The following is a 13,832-nucleotide window of genomic DNA, read 5'->3' as shown; positions in this document are numbered from 1 at the left end:
GAAAATATCTACCTTAGGTAAGATAATCATGGAAGTAACATTTAAAGTGAGACTTAAAAATATGAAGGTGTTAGCCATATAAAAAAGAGAGAAAGAAATGGCACGTACCAGTAGGAAGGAGTTAGATTCATTAAAGGAACTGAAATTGAAAGAAGCTGAGTATAGCTGGAGTATGTGGGCAAGAGTAAGAGCAGCTCAGGAGGAGGGTGGAGTGATGCACAAGGCAGTTTTCTGGAGACCCAAGCCAAGGAGTGATATGTGGGTAACACACTTGTTAAAAGATTGAGGTCCAATCTTTAACTTAAAATAAATTTTAAGCATAACATTTAATATCTATCAGATATTACTTACTACATAAGGGCAAAAAGAAAATAATCATTGAAATTTGACTTCTTTGGATGGAGCAATATTTAGGAACCTTTTCACAACTAATCTTTTGTCTTAGGAGATGGCAATATTTATCTTTTCAGTTTGACCCTAAAGTAAAGCTAGACCCCAAAAATGGAGTATATAAAATTTTAACATGTTCCTTACTTAGTATATCAGTATGCCTGAGAGATAGGAACTAAGCCATCAAAAAGGGAGGAAAAATGTGTATTTTTTTCTTAGTCTCCTCCAGATGGGATAACATGGAGCTAGTAAGAAAATTCAAGAAAAAATAAGCAACACATCATGCTTTACAAACAGTAAACAGCAGTGATAATCAGTCTGTATAGTTATAAAGATGATACACTGCATAGAAATCACTGTTGTAGGGGTGTGTGTGTGTGTGTGTGTGTACATGCTTTGTTACAGGATTACTGGAAAATAACCCCAGTAGTTCCTATTAATATTTGATAACCATTCATATTTCTTCTTTTGAGAAGTATCTGTTCAGTTCCGTTGCTTATTTATTGATTTGAGATATTTAGTTGGGGTGTTAAGTTTTTTGAGTTCTTTGTATCTCCTGAAAATGAATGCCCAATCTGAGGGGCAGGTGGCAAAGATTTTCTCCCATTCCATAGGCTCCCCTTCACATTATTGTTTCCTTTGCTGTAAAAAAGCTTCTCAATTTGATTCCATCCCATTTATTGACTTTTGATTTTATTTCTTGCACATAAGGTGTCTTGTTAAGGAAGTTTGTTCCTGAGCCAACATGTTGGAGTATTGGGCCTACATTTTCTTCTAGGAGGTGCAGGGGTTTTGCTCTAATTCCTAGGTCTTTAATTTACTTTTGTGTTGAGTTTTGTGCAGGGTGAGAAATAGGGGTTAAATTTCATTTTACTATATATGATTTCCAGTTTTCTCAGGACCATTTGTTGAAGAGGCTATCTTTTCTCCAATGTATGTTTTTAGCATCTTTGTCTATTATTAGATAACTATATTTATGGAACTAAACAGATACTTCTAAAAGAAGAAATACAATGGTCAACAAATATATGAAAAAATGTTCAACATCTCTAGCAATTACAAAAATGCAGATTAAAACTACATTGAAATTTCATCTCAGAATGGCAGTTATCAAGAATACAAGAAACAAGTGTTGGTAAGGATGTGGGGAAAGGGTACACTTGTACATTGTTGGTGGGACTGCAAACTGGTGCAATTACTCTGGAAAGCAGTATAGAGATTCCTCAGAAAACTTGGGAATGAAACCATCATTTGACCCAGTTATTCTTCTCCTGGGTGTATATAATTGGAAGGATTTAAAATCAGCATATTACAATGATACAGTCACATCAATGTGTATAGCAGCACAATTCACCATAGCTAAGCTGTAGAGCCAACCTAGGTGCCCTTCAACAGGTAAATGGATAAAACAAATGTGGTATATATACACAATGGTGTATTATTCAGCCATAAGAAGAAAACTTTATGACATTTGCTGGTAAATGGATGGGTTTGGAGACTATCATGCTAAGTGAAATAAGCCAGTCCTCAAAACCACATTTCTCTCCCCTATGGAGTGGGGGAGAAGAATAGAATTAGACAAAGGAAAATGGATTAAACAAAGGAAAATGAAGGGAAGGAATGGAGATAGGAAAAGGAAAGACAGTGGAATGAATCTGACATAACTTTCTTATATACATATATAAATGCACTACAGTGAATCTCACCATCGTGTATATCCACAGAAAAGAATTTTTAAAAAAACCTATGGGTAAATGGAAGAAAGATCAAAAAAAGGGAAGGGAGTAGGATGTTATGGCTTAGATGTGAGGTGTCCCCCCCCCCATTGTCTCACGTATGAGACAATGTAAGAGGGTTCAGAGGGGAAATGATTGGGTTATGAGAACCTTAACAAAATCAGTGAATTAATCACCTGATGGGATCAATTGAGTGATAACTGAAGGCAGGTGGGGTGTAGTTGGAGAAGGTAGGGCATTTCGAGGCATGACTTTGGGGTATATATTTGTATCTGGTAAGTAGAGATCTCTCTCTGTCTCTCTCTGTTTCGTGATCATCATGTGAGATGCTTCCCTCTACCACACTTCTTTGCCATGATGTTCAGCGTCACCTTGACCCCTGAGGAATGGAGCCTACTGTCTATGGTCTGAGACCTCTGAAACTATGAGCCCCCAGTTATTCTGGTCAGGTTTTTAAGTCACAGCAGTGAAAAAGCTGAGTAGGACACAGGGGGTGGAGAAAACAAAGGGGAAAGAGAAGTACTGGGTCAGGATTAGAATAAGATATATTCTATGCTTTTATAATTATGTCAAAATGGATTCTGCTGTCATATATAACTAAAAATAACCAATAAAAGAAAAAAAATATTTGATGAACTTATAGAAAGTAGGAAGAATTATTGGATTTGTTTCCAGTTTTAGTTTATGCTTTGGAGGTTTACTTTTGAGGTTATTACAGCAACATCAATTTACAAAAGAACTTTAAATCAAGATCTGGTTTAAGAACATTACATTTTGGGTTTTGAGGGCAGTATTGTGGTAACTGTTCATCACACACACACACACACACACACACACACACACATATATATATATATATATATATATATATATATATATATATATAGCAACTTCTGAGGCTTTGGGATCTTCCCTGACTATGGGAATTTAAGGCCCTGAAAAGTCCCAGTTTCACATAGTGTCCTCCTCTTGGAGGCCCAGACCCCACTGGACCAAGACCCCAAGGACTGGACCAAGGTGAGTCTTAGGCATAGATGAGAAATGAAAAAGGTGGACACCTAAGACTTGGGTGTGCTTACCCAGGTTCTCCCTACCACGCCTGTGCAAGTAGATTTCTAGCCACAGCTTTTATTAAAATTATCATGTAGGTTAATGCATCTCAATTTTTAAGTAAAGAATATTAAAATTTGTTCAATTAGAAGTAATCCATGTTACAATATTAATGTCTATGATTATTTAGTATGAATTAGTGTATCAGACGTCTTTCTAATTCAACAACTAACAAGAGTCAGAATCTGGGAGATGGCCAAAAGTAGTGGGAAGTCTTTGTGTTTAAAGCTATTATATATAGCTTTGAGAATTACTATAATATTTTGTCCAAAATTTAGGGTCCTTAATTTACTCATAGTAAATCTTCTCTGCTTCCATTAGAATTTTCCAAGCACAGTATCAGCCTTTACGTTATTATTATGACTTTAGTAAATTGATTGATAACCAATATATAAAAAACAAAGATTTCTTGTAACATCAAATATAGCTTTAAATAAAATACAAATTCAAATACAAATATAGCTTTAAATAAAATTTTGTTGTAGTTTTTAAAATGACTCTTCTGATTTTCTCTTTTCTTCATCATGGAATATTTCTCATTTATCAGTGGATCACATCTCGGATTAATATCTAGATAAAATGTATTTTCTCCCTTTTAAATACTTCTGTAGTCTCATCTATTTTTATGGCATGTTACTGCATGTCTCCAGAGGCACACAGCATTTTTATTTTCAAGTAAATTTATATTAGTTACAGTCTCCAGCTGTTTTAGATATAGGATCATTTCCTGTTGGTACTGTTTCCAGGACAGTTCTTTTTTCTCCTCACAAAAATGAAAAATGTAATTTAACAAAGACATCCTATAATTGCCTTCATATCGAGCAAGGTATCTAGCAATCTAAATACTTTATTTTATTTAAAACATCTGTCTACATAATATCTAGTGATTGTCCAGGGCTATATCATCCTTGGGAAAGGCAGCTGCTGCCATTTTTATTTAATTTATAGGAAACCAACAAAAATGCCTCCTTAGTATTGAGTCTTCTGCCACTATATCATATGAGATTTTTAAAAAATGAGAGTAGTTTACCTCTTTGGTGCTTGCAAATAATTTAGTCTTTGTTAGATTGGGATAGACCATTATTTTAAAAATCACTATGGAAACATTCTGTAAGAATGGTAGTCAGCTTTTAAGCTTTTGTTTTACATACACACACACACACACACACACACACCCCAAAGTATCATAGTAAAAATGGTGGCATGCTGTTCTACTAATGTAACTAGTCTCACACTGGAATCACATTTTAATTGCGAAGCTTTCTTAATGTCATTTGCAGTGTATTTTCTTTTCATGTATAATAAAAATGTAAAGTCTTCTATTGTGAAGCCTTTCTGCTGATTAGAGCAGTCAGTTGATATTTGTTACCTTTAGAAAATGCATAGAGAAAGATGGCAGCTTCTACAAAAGCTCTTTGTCTTGGGAGTGATACTGAATTTTGCTTATAGAGAAACCCATTTGTAAATTCTATTTATTGTGCATGACCCTTAGAGCCTAAAATGAAGTGTTTGACTTTTAATAGCATCCATTTAGGCATAACTGAATGCCAAAAACAACAGATATCTAGCCTTACAATAGTGTGTCTAAATGAGAAAGTTTACCTTTTCCAGGGAAGTAATCAAAATATTCCTCTTTGGAACACTAAGAATATGAAAGGGAAATGACTATGGTTCCCTAGTGACATACTGTTATGATTGACAGGAAAAACCAACATGCGTGCCACCTGAGACATCTTGTTCAGGAACTTTCTGGAGGGTAGTAAATTGGTGTTGGCACAAATACAAAAAAATAAAATGACTTGATTCAGCACTTTTCAATTCTAAATCCCCAAACACTAAAGAAAGAAGTAAATATTCATCAAATGATCAAAATTTATATTGATTTTTATTCTACATTAGCAGCTCAAAGTCGAGATTCTTGACAGGGTAGATGTCAGTTTGAATGATTCTCTTTGAAATGAGGATATAGGCACTGAGCCTGAGTGCTACCATGCATTCCTGAACCATAGGCCCTGATTATTAGAACCCTAGGAGGCTAAATTTTTAAAAGAACAGTATAAAGGCACACTTGTTCAGTTCTGTTTTGATAACTAAATTGTTATTATTAGTATGTAAAATAATTCTTGTTGTTCCTGCTTCATTCCTCCTTTTCCATCACCATCTAAGGGTAACTATTTTATAGAATTTCAAAGAAACTGGAGTGCATGCCATAGTTATAGAGTTAATAGTAGCATTTGCCAGCATAGTTGTTCTTGGGAAGGAAATGCCAGTCCTGCAGGGCAAAAGAAACTATGATTGTATCTTCACAATATACATTTTTAATTTTTAGTTTCTGCCAGAAAGTAAATAAGGATTTTTCCTTAGTGGAATTTGAAGATGAGAATAAGAACAGTGCCATAGAATATAAATACAGACCTGATGCCTGTTTCGTCGTGCAGAGATTTGCCAAGGAAACAGTAATGGAGAGACGTTGAAAATTCTAATCATCCTCTCCAGTCCACACAGTGTAATCACACTTCCTTCCCACCCTGGCTCATGACATAAAATGCTGAATTTTTAATGAGTTTAACTACTTGCATTATCAAAATAGAGGGAGTGATGGATGAAACACTTCACAATTCACAAATGCAATTGTGTGATATGCTTGTTTTTCATGTTTGTCAGATGAAGGTATTTTTGTTGTTGTATTTTTAGTAAACATCTGTCATTAAACTAGAGGAAGAGAACATTTTTCTTTACACACAAATACATAAGGCATAATGAAAATAGTATTGCTGTTAATTTCTCCACTTTGCTTAAATGCTTACCATTTAATAAATATCATTAAGGATGTAGTTTTAAAATTGAATTTCCTAAACATTATAGTGAATGTTTTTAATGATTTGCAAACAAGTCAATAAAAATTAAAATCTTTTATAGGTACAAATATAATGTTCCAACTTAAATGAGTTATCTATCACATATAGACATGAGAGTTATAATAAATCTTGATGATCTAAAGCTAGGTTTTCTGAAGTTACCACTATGGTTATATGTTTCTATACTGATGTACAAAGATTAGTATATGCAATAGTCTTTAATGACTAACAATATTAAAATAGTTTTGAAAGTCCTTGTTAAATATATATGTGTGTGTGTATTTAATTTTTAACAAGGGAAATACATTTTTAAGACTTTTATAATTCTCTTACCCAATAATAAAAAGAACATTTAACAAATTTACTAATTGTTTTTGGCAACATTTTTAATGGTAATATTAGCCTTATTCTTGAATGAATATTTGAACTCCCTTTACATACCATTAATTTTTCTGTGATTCTAGATTATATTATCCCTGAGGATAGATACTGTGTCTGACCCATGTTTCTATCTTGTACAGTGTCTTACATATAAGATACACAAGATGTATTTGTTGAATGAATAAATGAAGGCCCTTAACCACCTTACTCCAAAAAAAAAAGTTACTTCTTTAAACCTATGACTCCCTTTCTGACTATGCAGAAAGAAGTTTTGACATTCTACCCAGTTGTGCATTTAAGGCTGGAAGAATAACATGACATGAGATTCTTATTCATTGTGATGACAAATGCTATTTGTATTTAACCAGAATATAGCTAATCATGGATATGTGAGTTGATTTTCATAGAAAGCTTATTTCTGAACGAAGGAAATGCACTTTGAATTCTGTCCCAAAGGTGAGTTATTTTAGGAAATTATGAACTGCCAACAATGACAAAGAAAAGCAAAAATATAAAAAACTTAAACAGATCTTAGGTAAAAATGCTTCAAAGGTGAGAAATCTAAATCCTAGAATGAGTATGAGGAATTCTGCCAAAGAAAAGAGTAAATATTTCCAAGTGCAGATTCTAATCAACCCTGGAAGTTCTTGGCAAGACCTGTGGAGGTCTTGAGACCTGATAGTGTTTTTAGAAAAAGGAAGCAATCTGGGTCAGTGGGTAGGAGGAATACTACTGAGGGGAAGGAAGGGAGGCATGGTAAATATTTGTTTAAAGAAGTAAAGGAAAAGGTGTATGCTTAGCTATACTGCACTGAGGGTTTAAAAACACCGAGTAGTAGAAGTAGGAAAATATCCCCCAAATAATAAAACTATTGCTAGAAAAATAGAGTTAATCCCCATCCTATTAAAGAATCCTCATGATTTTCCTAAGCTGATACACAGTCTTCCAAATACAAACTGTGGCATTGTTGATATTGCCTCCAAATGCCCACATGACTCATAAATTAGAGGTTTTCTTTTCTCCTTTTTCTTTTTTTCTAGAGAATAGTAAACAAGTTATATATTTCAATCATTTTCTTTTCTGCCAAAGAAACAATTGTCTCCTGAGGGAGAACAGAGCCAACAATTTAAAATATCAAGCTGAGGCTACAACCTTCAAACTTTTATTTCTTTGTACATTTTAATCCATTGAAGTTATTCAAACTCATTAAAATTTGAGTCAATGTGTATAGAATGTGTATCACATACATGGGTCATGAAGGGTGTTAGGGATACAGAAGTAAACATGTAAACAGAAGAGTCTGCCCTCATGGACCTTCCAATCCACTGGAGCAGGATGAACAACATAAAATAAATAATATATCTGGCTACATGTGGTAAAATTGTAGAAAGGAGGATAGGCATTGCTAGGGGTGGGAGTAAGTTGCAGTTTTAGGTTGTAGGTCAGGGAAGACCTTGATGACAAGATGACATTTCAGCAGACCCAAAGAAGGTGAGACACTGAGCTATTAGGTAAACAAGAGCAAATGCCCTTAAGAGTGTGCCCACAAGCCCTGTTGGAGCAGGTGATAATGGGTAGAGGACTGAGGAAAGATCAGTACATAGGGAATATGAGCAAAAACCTGATTGGAGGATGTTGAAGATAAGAGAGAAACTGGAATCAGCAAGTACAGACAATGCATAGTGGTTTTGCCACAATGGAGAATAGAGAAATGGGGAGAACAGATCAGTGTCAATTGATATTTAGGAATTATTTTTTCTTTTTTTAAACTATAGTAAAAGCTACAGTTTTGGGGTAGTGGGAAAGATAATGTGTTAATATGAATAATACAATAGAGAATAAAATTTGATTCAGGAGAAAAAGATGATTTTCATTGATGATCATCTTTGAGGGAGTCTGGTGCAAATGGAGCAATTAACTTTAGTAGAAAAATGGACAACTTCCACAGAAACAGAAGGGAAAGTAGAGGATCTGGACCTAGATGCAGGTAGATGGGTGAATTTAATGGTAACCTATAAAGTTTAGTATGAGAGAGAGCAGGAAGCTCTGCAATGATATGAATTAAGAAAGAGTGAAATTAATTTTAATATTTCCAGGATATATAATAACACAAAAAGGATGGTAGAACATAGAGTGTAAGGAAATCAGTGATGTTTCTTAACTAAATTAGTACTTTTTAAGAACAAGTTTAAGGCATATGACTAAATATGTTTATAATAGTGATTGCATGTATAATCCTTGAAGATTATTAAATTGACTAAAATTTTTATACCCCCAAAATGACTCCATGTACTATGGGCTATTTTGTTTATTAGTCAGACACACAAGATCAGAGGGAAGTTTATAGTTGAGTCATTATTCAGGCCCCAAAGAAGATCATTGAATTTAAATCACCACATACCCAGCCAAATTTAAACAAAATATTTTAGAACTCTGTGTCTTGTATCTTGATTAAATTATTAATTTGTAGTCTAAATTCAAAGAGGGGTACCTCTTGTGACTTAGGCACTAGGTGCATACAAAATAAAGGGGGAAAACATGCTACTAACGATAAGTAGCAAAGCAATTGTATTAAACCTTAGATGAAAAGCCACGTGTCTAACTTTATTGGTTTGCCACAACAAAATACAACAGATAAGATGGTTAAATAAAAGAAATTTGTATCTCACAGTTCTGAAGGTTGAAAGTCCAAGATTAAGGTGTCTGTAAGTGTTATTTCTGGTAAGGCCTCTTTCCTTGGCTTGTAGATGACCGTCTTCTCAAAGTATCACGTGGCCTCATATGTGTCTCCTCTTCTTATGAGGACACCAGTACAATTGGATTAGGGTCCTACCCAAGAGACCTCATTTAGCTTTAATTACCTCAAGATCCTATATTGAAATATAGACACATTGGGGCTTAGGGCTTCAATGTATGAATTTGGAGGTAAAGGGACATAATTCAGTATATATATTAAAGGTTTACTGGAGGTATTAGTCATGGGAAGCTTTCAGGTATTCCCTATGTTTGGAAGGCTGGATTTCCAGCCTCATGGGAACAGATAATTCCCTTCTCACTGTGCTGTTCTCAAAGTACAAGTGACAGGAGCTATGTAAGCATATTTGTTCTAATTCATTGGATGACTATTTTGTCAAGACAGAAGAAGAAAGATGAGGCAAAATTAAGGCTATCACAGAAACATTGACAACTTTGGTGACATTTCCTCAGTATTTAAATTCCCTAACCTGACTTTCTCCACAGTCTATCCTTTTCTATTTTATTTTCTTCATTTAAATGCCCCAAAGCTCTGTTCTCCATTCTCTAAGCAGGTTATATCCCTTCTTGACTTTAGGCCCTTATAAAAAGGAGTTAGTCTGCCTATAAAGGTATCTGTCTGCACTTATAACCCAGGAACTTGGGAGACTAAGACAGGAGGATCATAAGTTCACGAGCAGCTTTGGCAACTTAGCGAGTCCCTGTCTCAAAATAAAAAATACAAAGGGCTGGGAATGTAGCTCAGTGGTAGAGTGCTCCTGGGTTCAATCCCCAGGTGTGGGGGTAAAGAAACTGATTCTTCTGACAAAGTCATACCCATTATCTCAGTTCTGGCACAAATACCACTTCTATCAAGCCTTTACTAACCACACTAACTTTTAGGAAGTTAATTAGGAAGAGAGCAGAGGGGTAGGAGTGATCAAGAGAGGAGATACATGTTAGAAGATAATTATACTGCAGGTGAGAGATAATAAAGGCTTGTACTAGGCTGGCAGCAGTGCAGATTGGAAAGACAGACTGGAGAGACATTTTAGAAGACAAATCAACAACTCATGGAGTAACTTGTGGTAATGAAGAGGAAGAGGCAAGAGGAAGAGTCAAGTTATGTTTCTGATCTGAGCAATAGATACCATTTCATTAAATGGGAAGTATGAAAAGATCTGGGGTGGGTAGTAAAGATGAGAATGAAGAGTTCTTTTTTGAACAGTAAATTCTAAAGTAATCCAAGTAGTGATGGCACATGATTGGTTGGACATTTTAATGTGGAGTTCAGAGGTCAAAATTAGAAGGCATTACTGTATCAATAGCAATAAAAGGAATAAAAGAGGATATAAAGGAAACAGTTCCAGAATCAAGCTCCGACACAACCAGTAACATCAGTTGTGATACAAAAAAGATCAATCAATGAACAACACCTAAAATGAAATTGGGGGTGGTGGAGAAGGAAAGAAGTAGAACAATTGAGAATCTATTGTATTGGGTCAGGCCTAGAATAGGGTGATGTGAGATCTGATCCTTTTTCTCTTCTCATCATACTCTCTCTCTCTCCATGAAATTCTCACTTTATCTAATTTCATCTGCTGCCTCTAGGTTTGTATTTTGGTTCTAAAATACATCTGTAGATTAAGATATGGTATGAAAAAAATTTAAAACAGTCTGCAGAGAGATTTAGGCTAGAAAAGCCATTCAACCTTAGCAAAAGGAACTACTGTGGTTCTATTTTTATCAGCACATTTAAGAATGAATCACTGAGAGCAGGAATAGAAATAGAGATAGATAGGAAAGACCTGGGCCATGTAATTCATCTCCTTGTTAGTGCACTGAAGTTTCTGTACCAAATGCCTGTGAAATATTCTGCAATAAAAGTCTTAGATTATGACATTTCAGTCGTTTTTGTTAAGTAACAATCTTTGGAGTTGTTCTCAGCTTTGTTCCCTAAACTCCTTTTCATATATGCCTGTCATGTGAAAGGTGTTTTACTTTGTACACAAAAATGACCAAGGATCACAAAGGGATGACCACTGATTATTTTCCATAGTGACAGTGAGTCTGCATTGCTTCCCTCTTTTTGATCCTTTTAGTGACCTGTGGCACACAAACGTGAGATCAAGCCATGGTCTAGCATGTTACTTAGGATAATTAAAAAATAACAGAAACATCTACATACCAAACATGCCTCTAATGGCATAGATGCATTATTGTAATAGAATTTCCCGTGGAATACTTAGTATAGGATGATCTTATTGTGCCTACAGCTTTGCAGTGGAAGGGAGGGGACAACACATGGGAAGAGTACTGTTTTTAAATTGTTTGTTATCTCTATTATTTGTCACATAAAAAACTTGTATGCTTTAAAAAAACTATATTGTTTTTCTAATCATTGACTCTTTATGTTGTTTTATCTTTAAAAATATATTCCTAGATCAGTATGTGTAATTCTTCCAGGTCCCGTGGTATTTGCAAACCTCTTAGCTGGCACTCTTCTATATATGCCATTAACATTCTGCGTACTCCTCTTCCACATCATTAATAAAGATGCAAAATAACACTGGATTTAGCGTTTCCTTTGTCCTTTTCATCAGCCACACCTTCTATTCCCAATTGGATATACTCCATGTAACATTATACTTTGTTTATAGTGTTAAGACATAATTCTTAATCCAGATGTCTCTATTCTTATTCAAGCCAATTGGTCTAAGCAAGAAAAGTTCACATGAACCAATATACAAATTAGTTTTGAACTACTTTATGAAACTTAAACTGTGTAACTATAATATTTAACATTGTTTCTTTAAGTTCTTCCTCAGCAATGGAGAGCACTCACAATTAGCTGTTTGGGAAAAAAAAAAAACAGAAATTCTAGAACAGTTTGAGACCTTACTTCTTACAAGATAACCATTTTTTCTTCACAGAATTCTAATTCAGCCTTTTAAGCAGCCACCATTGTATAACATTTTTTCTCCTTAGTCTATTCTGTAAAACTATAGACCAGATAAAAGGTTTTGGTTGGCTCTAGAGACTAAGAAGAGGTCATGTCTTCCTTGACTTTTCTTACATTTTGTAGAATTCTGGTGACTATTCAACAGCTGACCCACAACTGTTTTTCTTAGGAGACTATTAATAAAAATAGAAGTCTTAAGGTTTATTAGAAATGTTAGTGGATGTGCTTGGATTTAGTAAATCATACTAAAAGAAAAATAAGAGTGCTTTGGTTCACGGTGTACATGAACTCAGTATTGTCCCTTCCTCTTTACCATGGACAAGTTTGCCCCTGAGGAAGCTTCATTCTCCATCTCATCTGGCATTCTAGGGAACCCTAAAGCCACAGGGATTATAACAGCTGCAATAAATAAAGCATCTATTTAATACATTTCCATGCCAAATATTATTCAGCATTCTTTTGAATGCGTTGGTTTGATAGAAAACAGCATAGTGAACTTACTACCTCTTCTTTACAGGAAGCCCAAGTAACTATGAATAACTACGAAAGGTTTAATAATCCAAACCTGCATGTAACCAAAATTACTATTCCTTTGAGTTAAAATTATTAAGACAATACAGAGAATCAAAAGGGAAAAAAAGTAATAAAGGAAGCCTATTTTCACCATTGGAGAGGTACTATAATTAATACTGGACTTCTAAAAATTATTCTCTTTCTCTTTTTATTTCTATGGAAGAAAATTTAAAAAACATATATATTATATGTGTGTGTGTGTGTGTGTGTGTAATCTCCCAGTGTCTGGGTTGAAGGGGGAAATTAAAAAAAAATAAATATTATATATGACAATGTGAACAAGATCATTATTAAAAAATTTTACAGATATTTTATGTAAAGTTTTATCATACAGTATTATGATCTCAGGGATATTTTGTGATATTTACTGAGTCTTCCAAGAGTTCATTTATTTGGGTCATATTTTAAGGAAGAACTTACAAGATTCAGCTCTAATATATAATCCTGTAATATGCCCAGTTGATCCCATTAAATCCAACCCCAAAAGGAGCATATAATGATGTGAACAATTCCCATTTTTTGAGTTGTTACACCTCACTTGAAATGCATTCCTTCTGGATTAAAGCATCCATTCTTCTTTGTTTCTCTCTCCAGGCTGAGGTTCAGCTATGCTACCTGGAAGCACAAAGAGATGCTGTTGAGCAGATGTCCCTCAAGCTGTACAGCGAACAGTATACCAGCAGCAGCAAGAGAAAAGAAGAGTTTGCTGATATGTCAAAAGTTCATTCAGTAGGAAGCAATGGGTAGGGGACTGTTCTTTTTGTTGTTTTATTCTCACTAATCTACTTTTTCGTTGACCTTGCACGAGTAGGTGTTAGGCAGGCATTTCTTCCCTAGCTAACAGACAAGGGAAAGCTCAGTAGACCAGGCATTTATGTTCTTTTCCCTTCATGTCAGAATTGAAGGCTGTGGATTTTATCAGACTCTGTCATTTAACCCAGAACTTCTTAACTTTGTCATTATTTTGTAAAAAGCAATTTTTTGAGTATTTTGAAAAAACATTGTGTGAATAGTATTGATCTCTCTTCTTTATAGTTTTTTTTTCTTGTTGTATTTTCCCCCTTTTGAAGCTTCATGGTTTATGTTAAA

The 13,832-nt window shown here is 34.6% G+C and overlaps 1 protein-coding gene across 5 annotated transcripts in view; it reads left to right on the top strand.

Annotated features, from left to right (window-relative positions):
• The window catches only part of Akap6 (A-kinase anchoring protein 6), a 589,717-nt gene that overhangs the window by 438,804 nt on the left and 137,081 nt on the right, over positions 1-13,832 (top strand). For all 5 annotated transcript variants that reach the window (XM_046427476.2, XM_058573661.1, XM_046427475.2 and 2 more), the window contains one exon: positions 13,338-13,486. In XM_046427476.2, the coding sequence (XP_046283432.1) occupies positions 13,338-13,486 (149 nt within the window). The remainder of the gene's footprint in view (positions 1-13,337; positions 13,487-13,832) is intronic.

This window comes from Marmota monax, unplaced genomic scaffold (assembly GCF_021218885.2).
Source record: "Marmota monax isolate L192 unplaced genomic scaffold, Marmota_monax_Labrador192_F-V1.1 WCK01_AAM20220418_F8-fsc00222, whole genome shotgun sequence".
NCBI classification, from domain to species: Eukaryota; Metazoa; Chordata; class Mammalia; order Rodentia; family Sciuridae; genus Marmota; species Marmota monax.
This window is presented reverse-complemented; position numbering and strand designations above follow the sequence as displayed.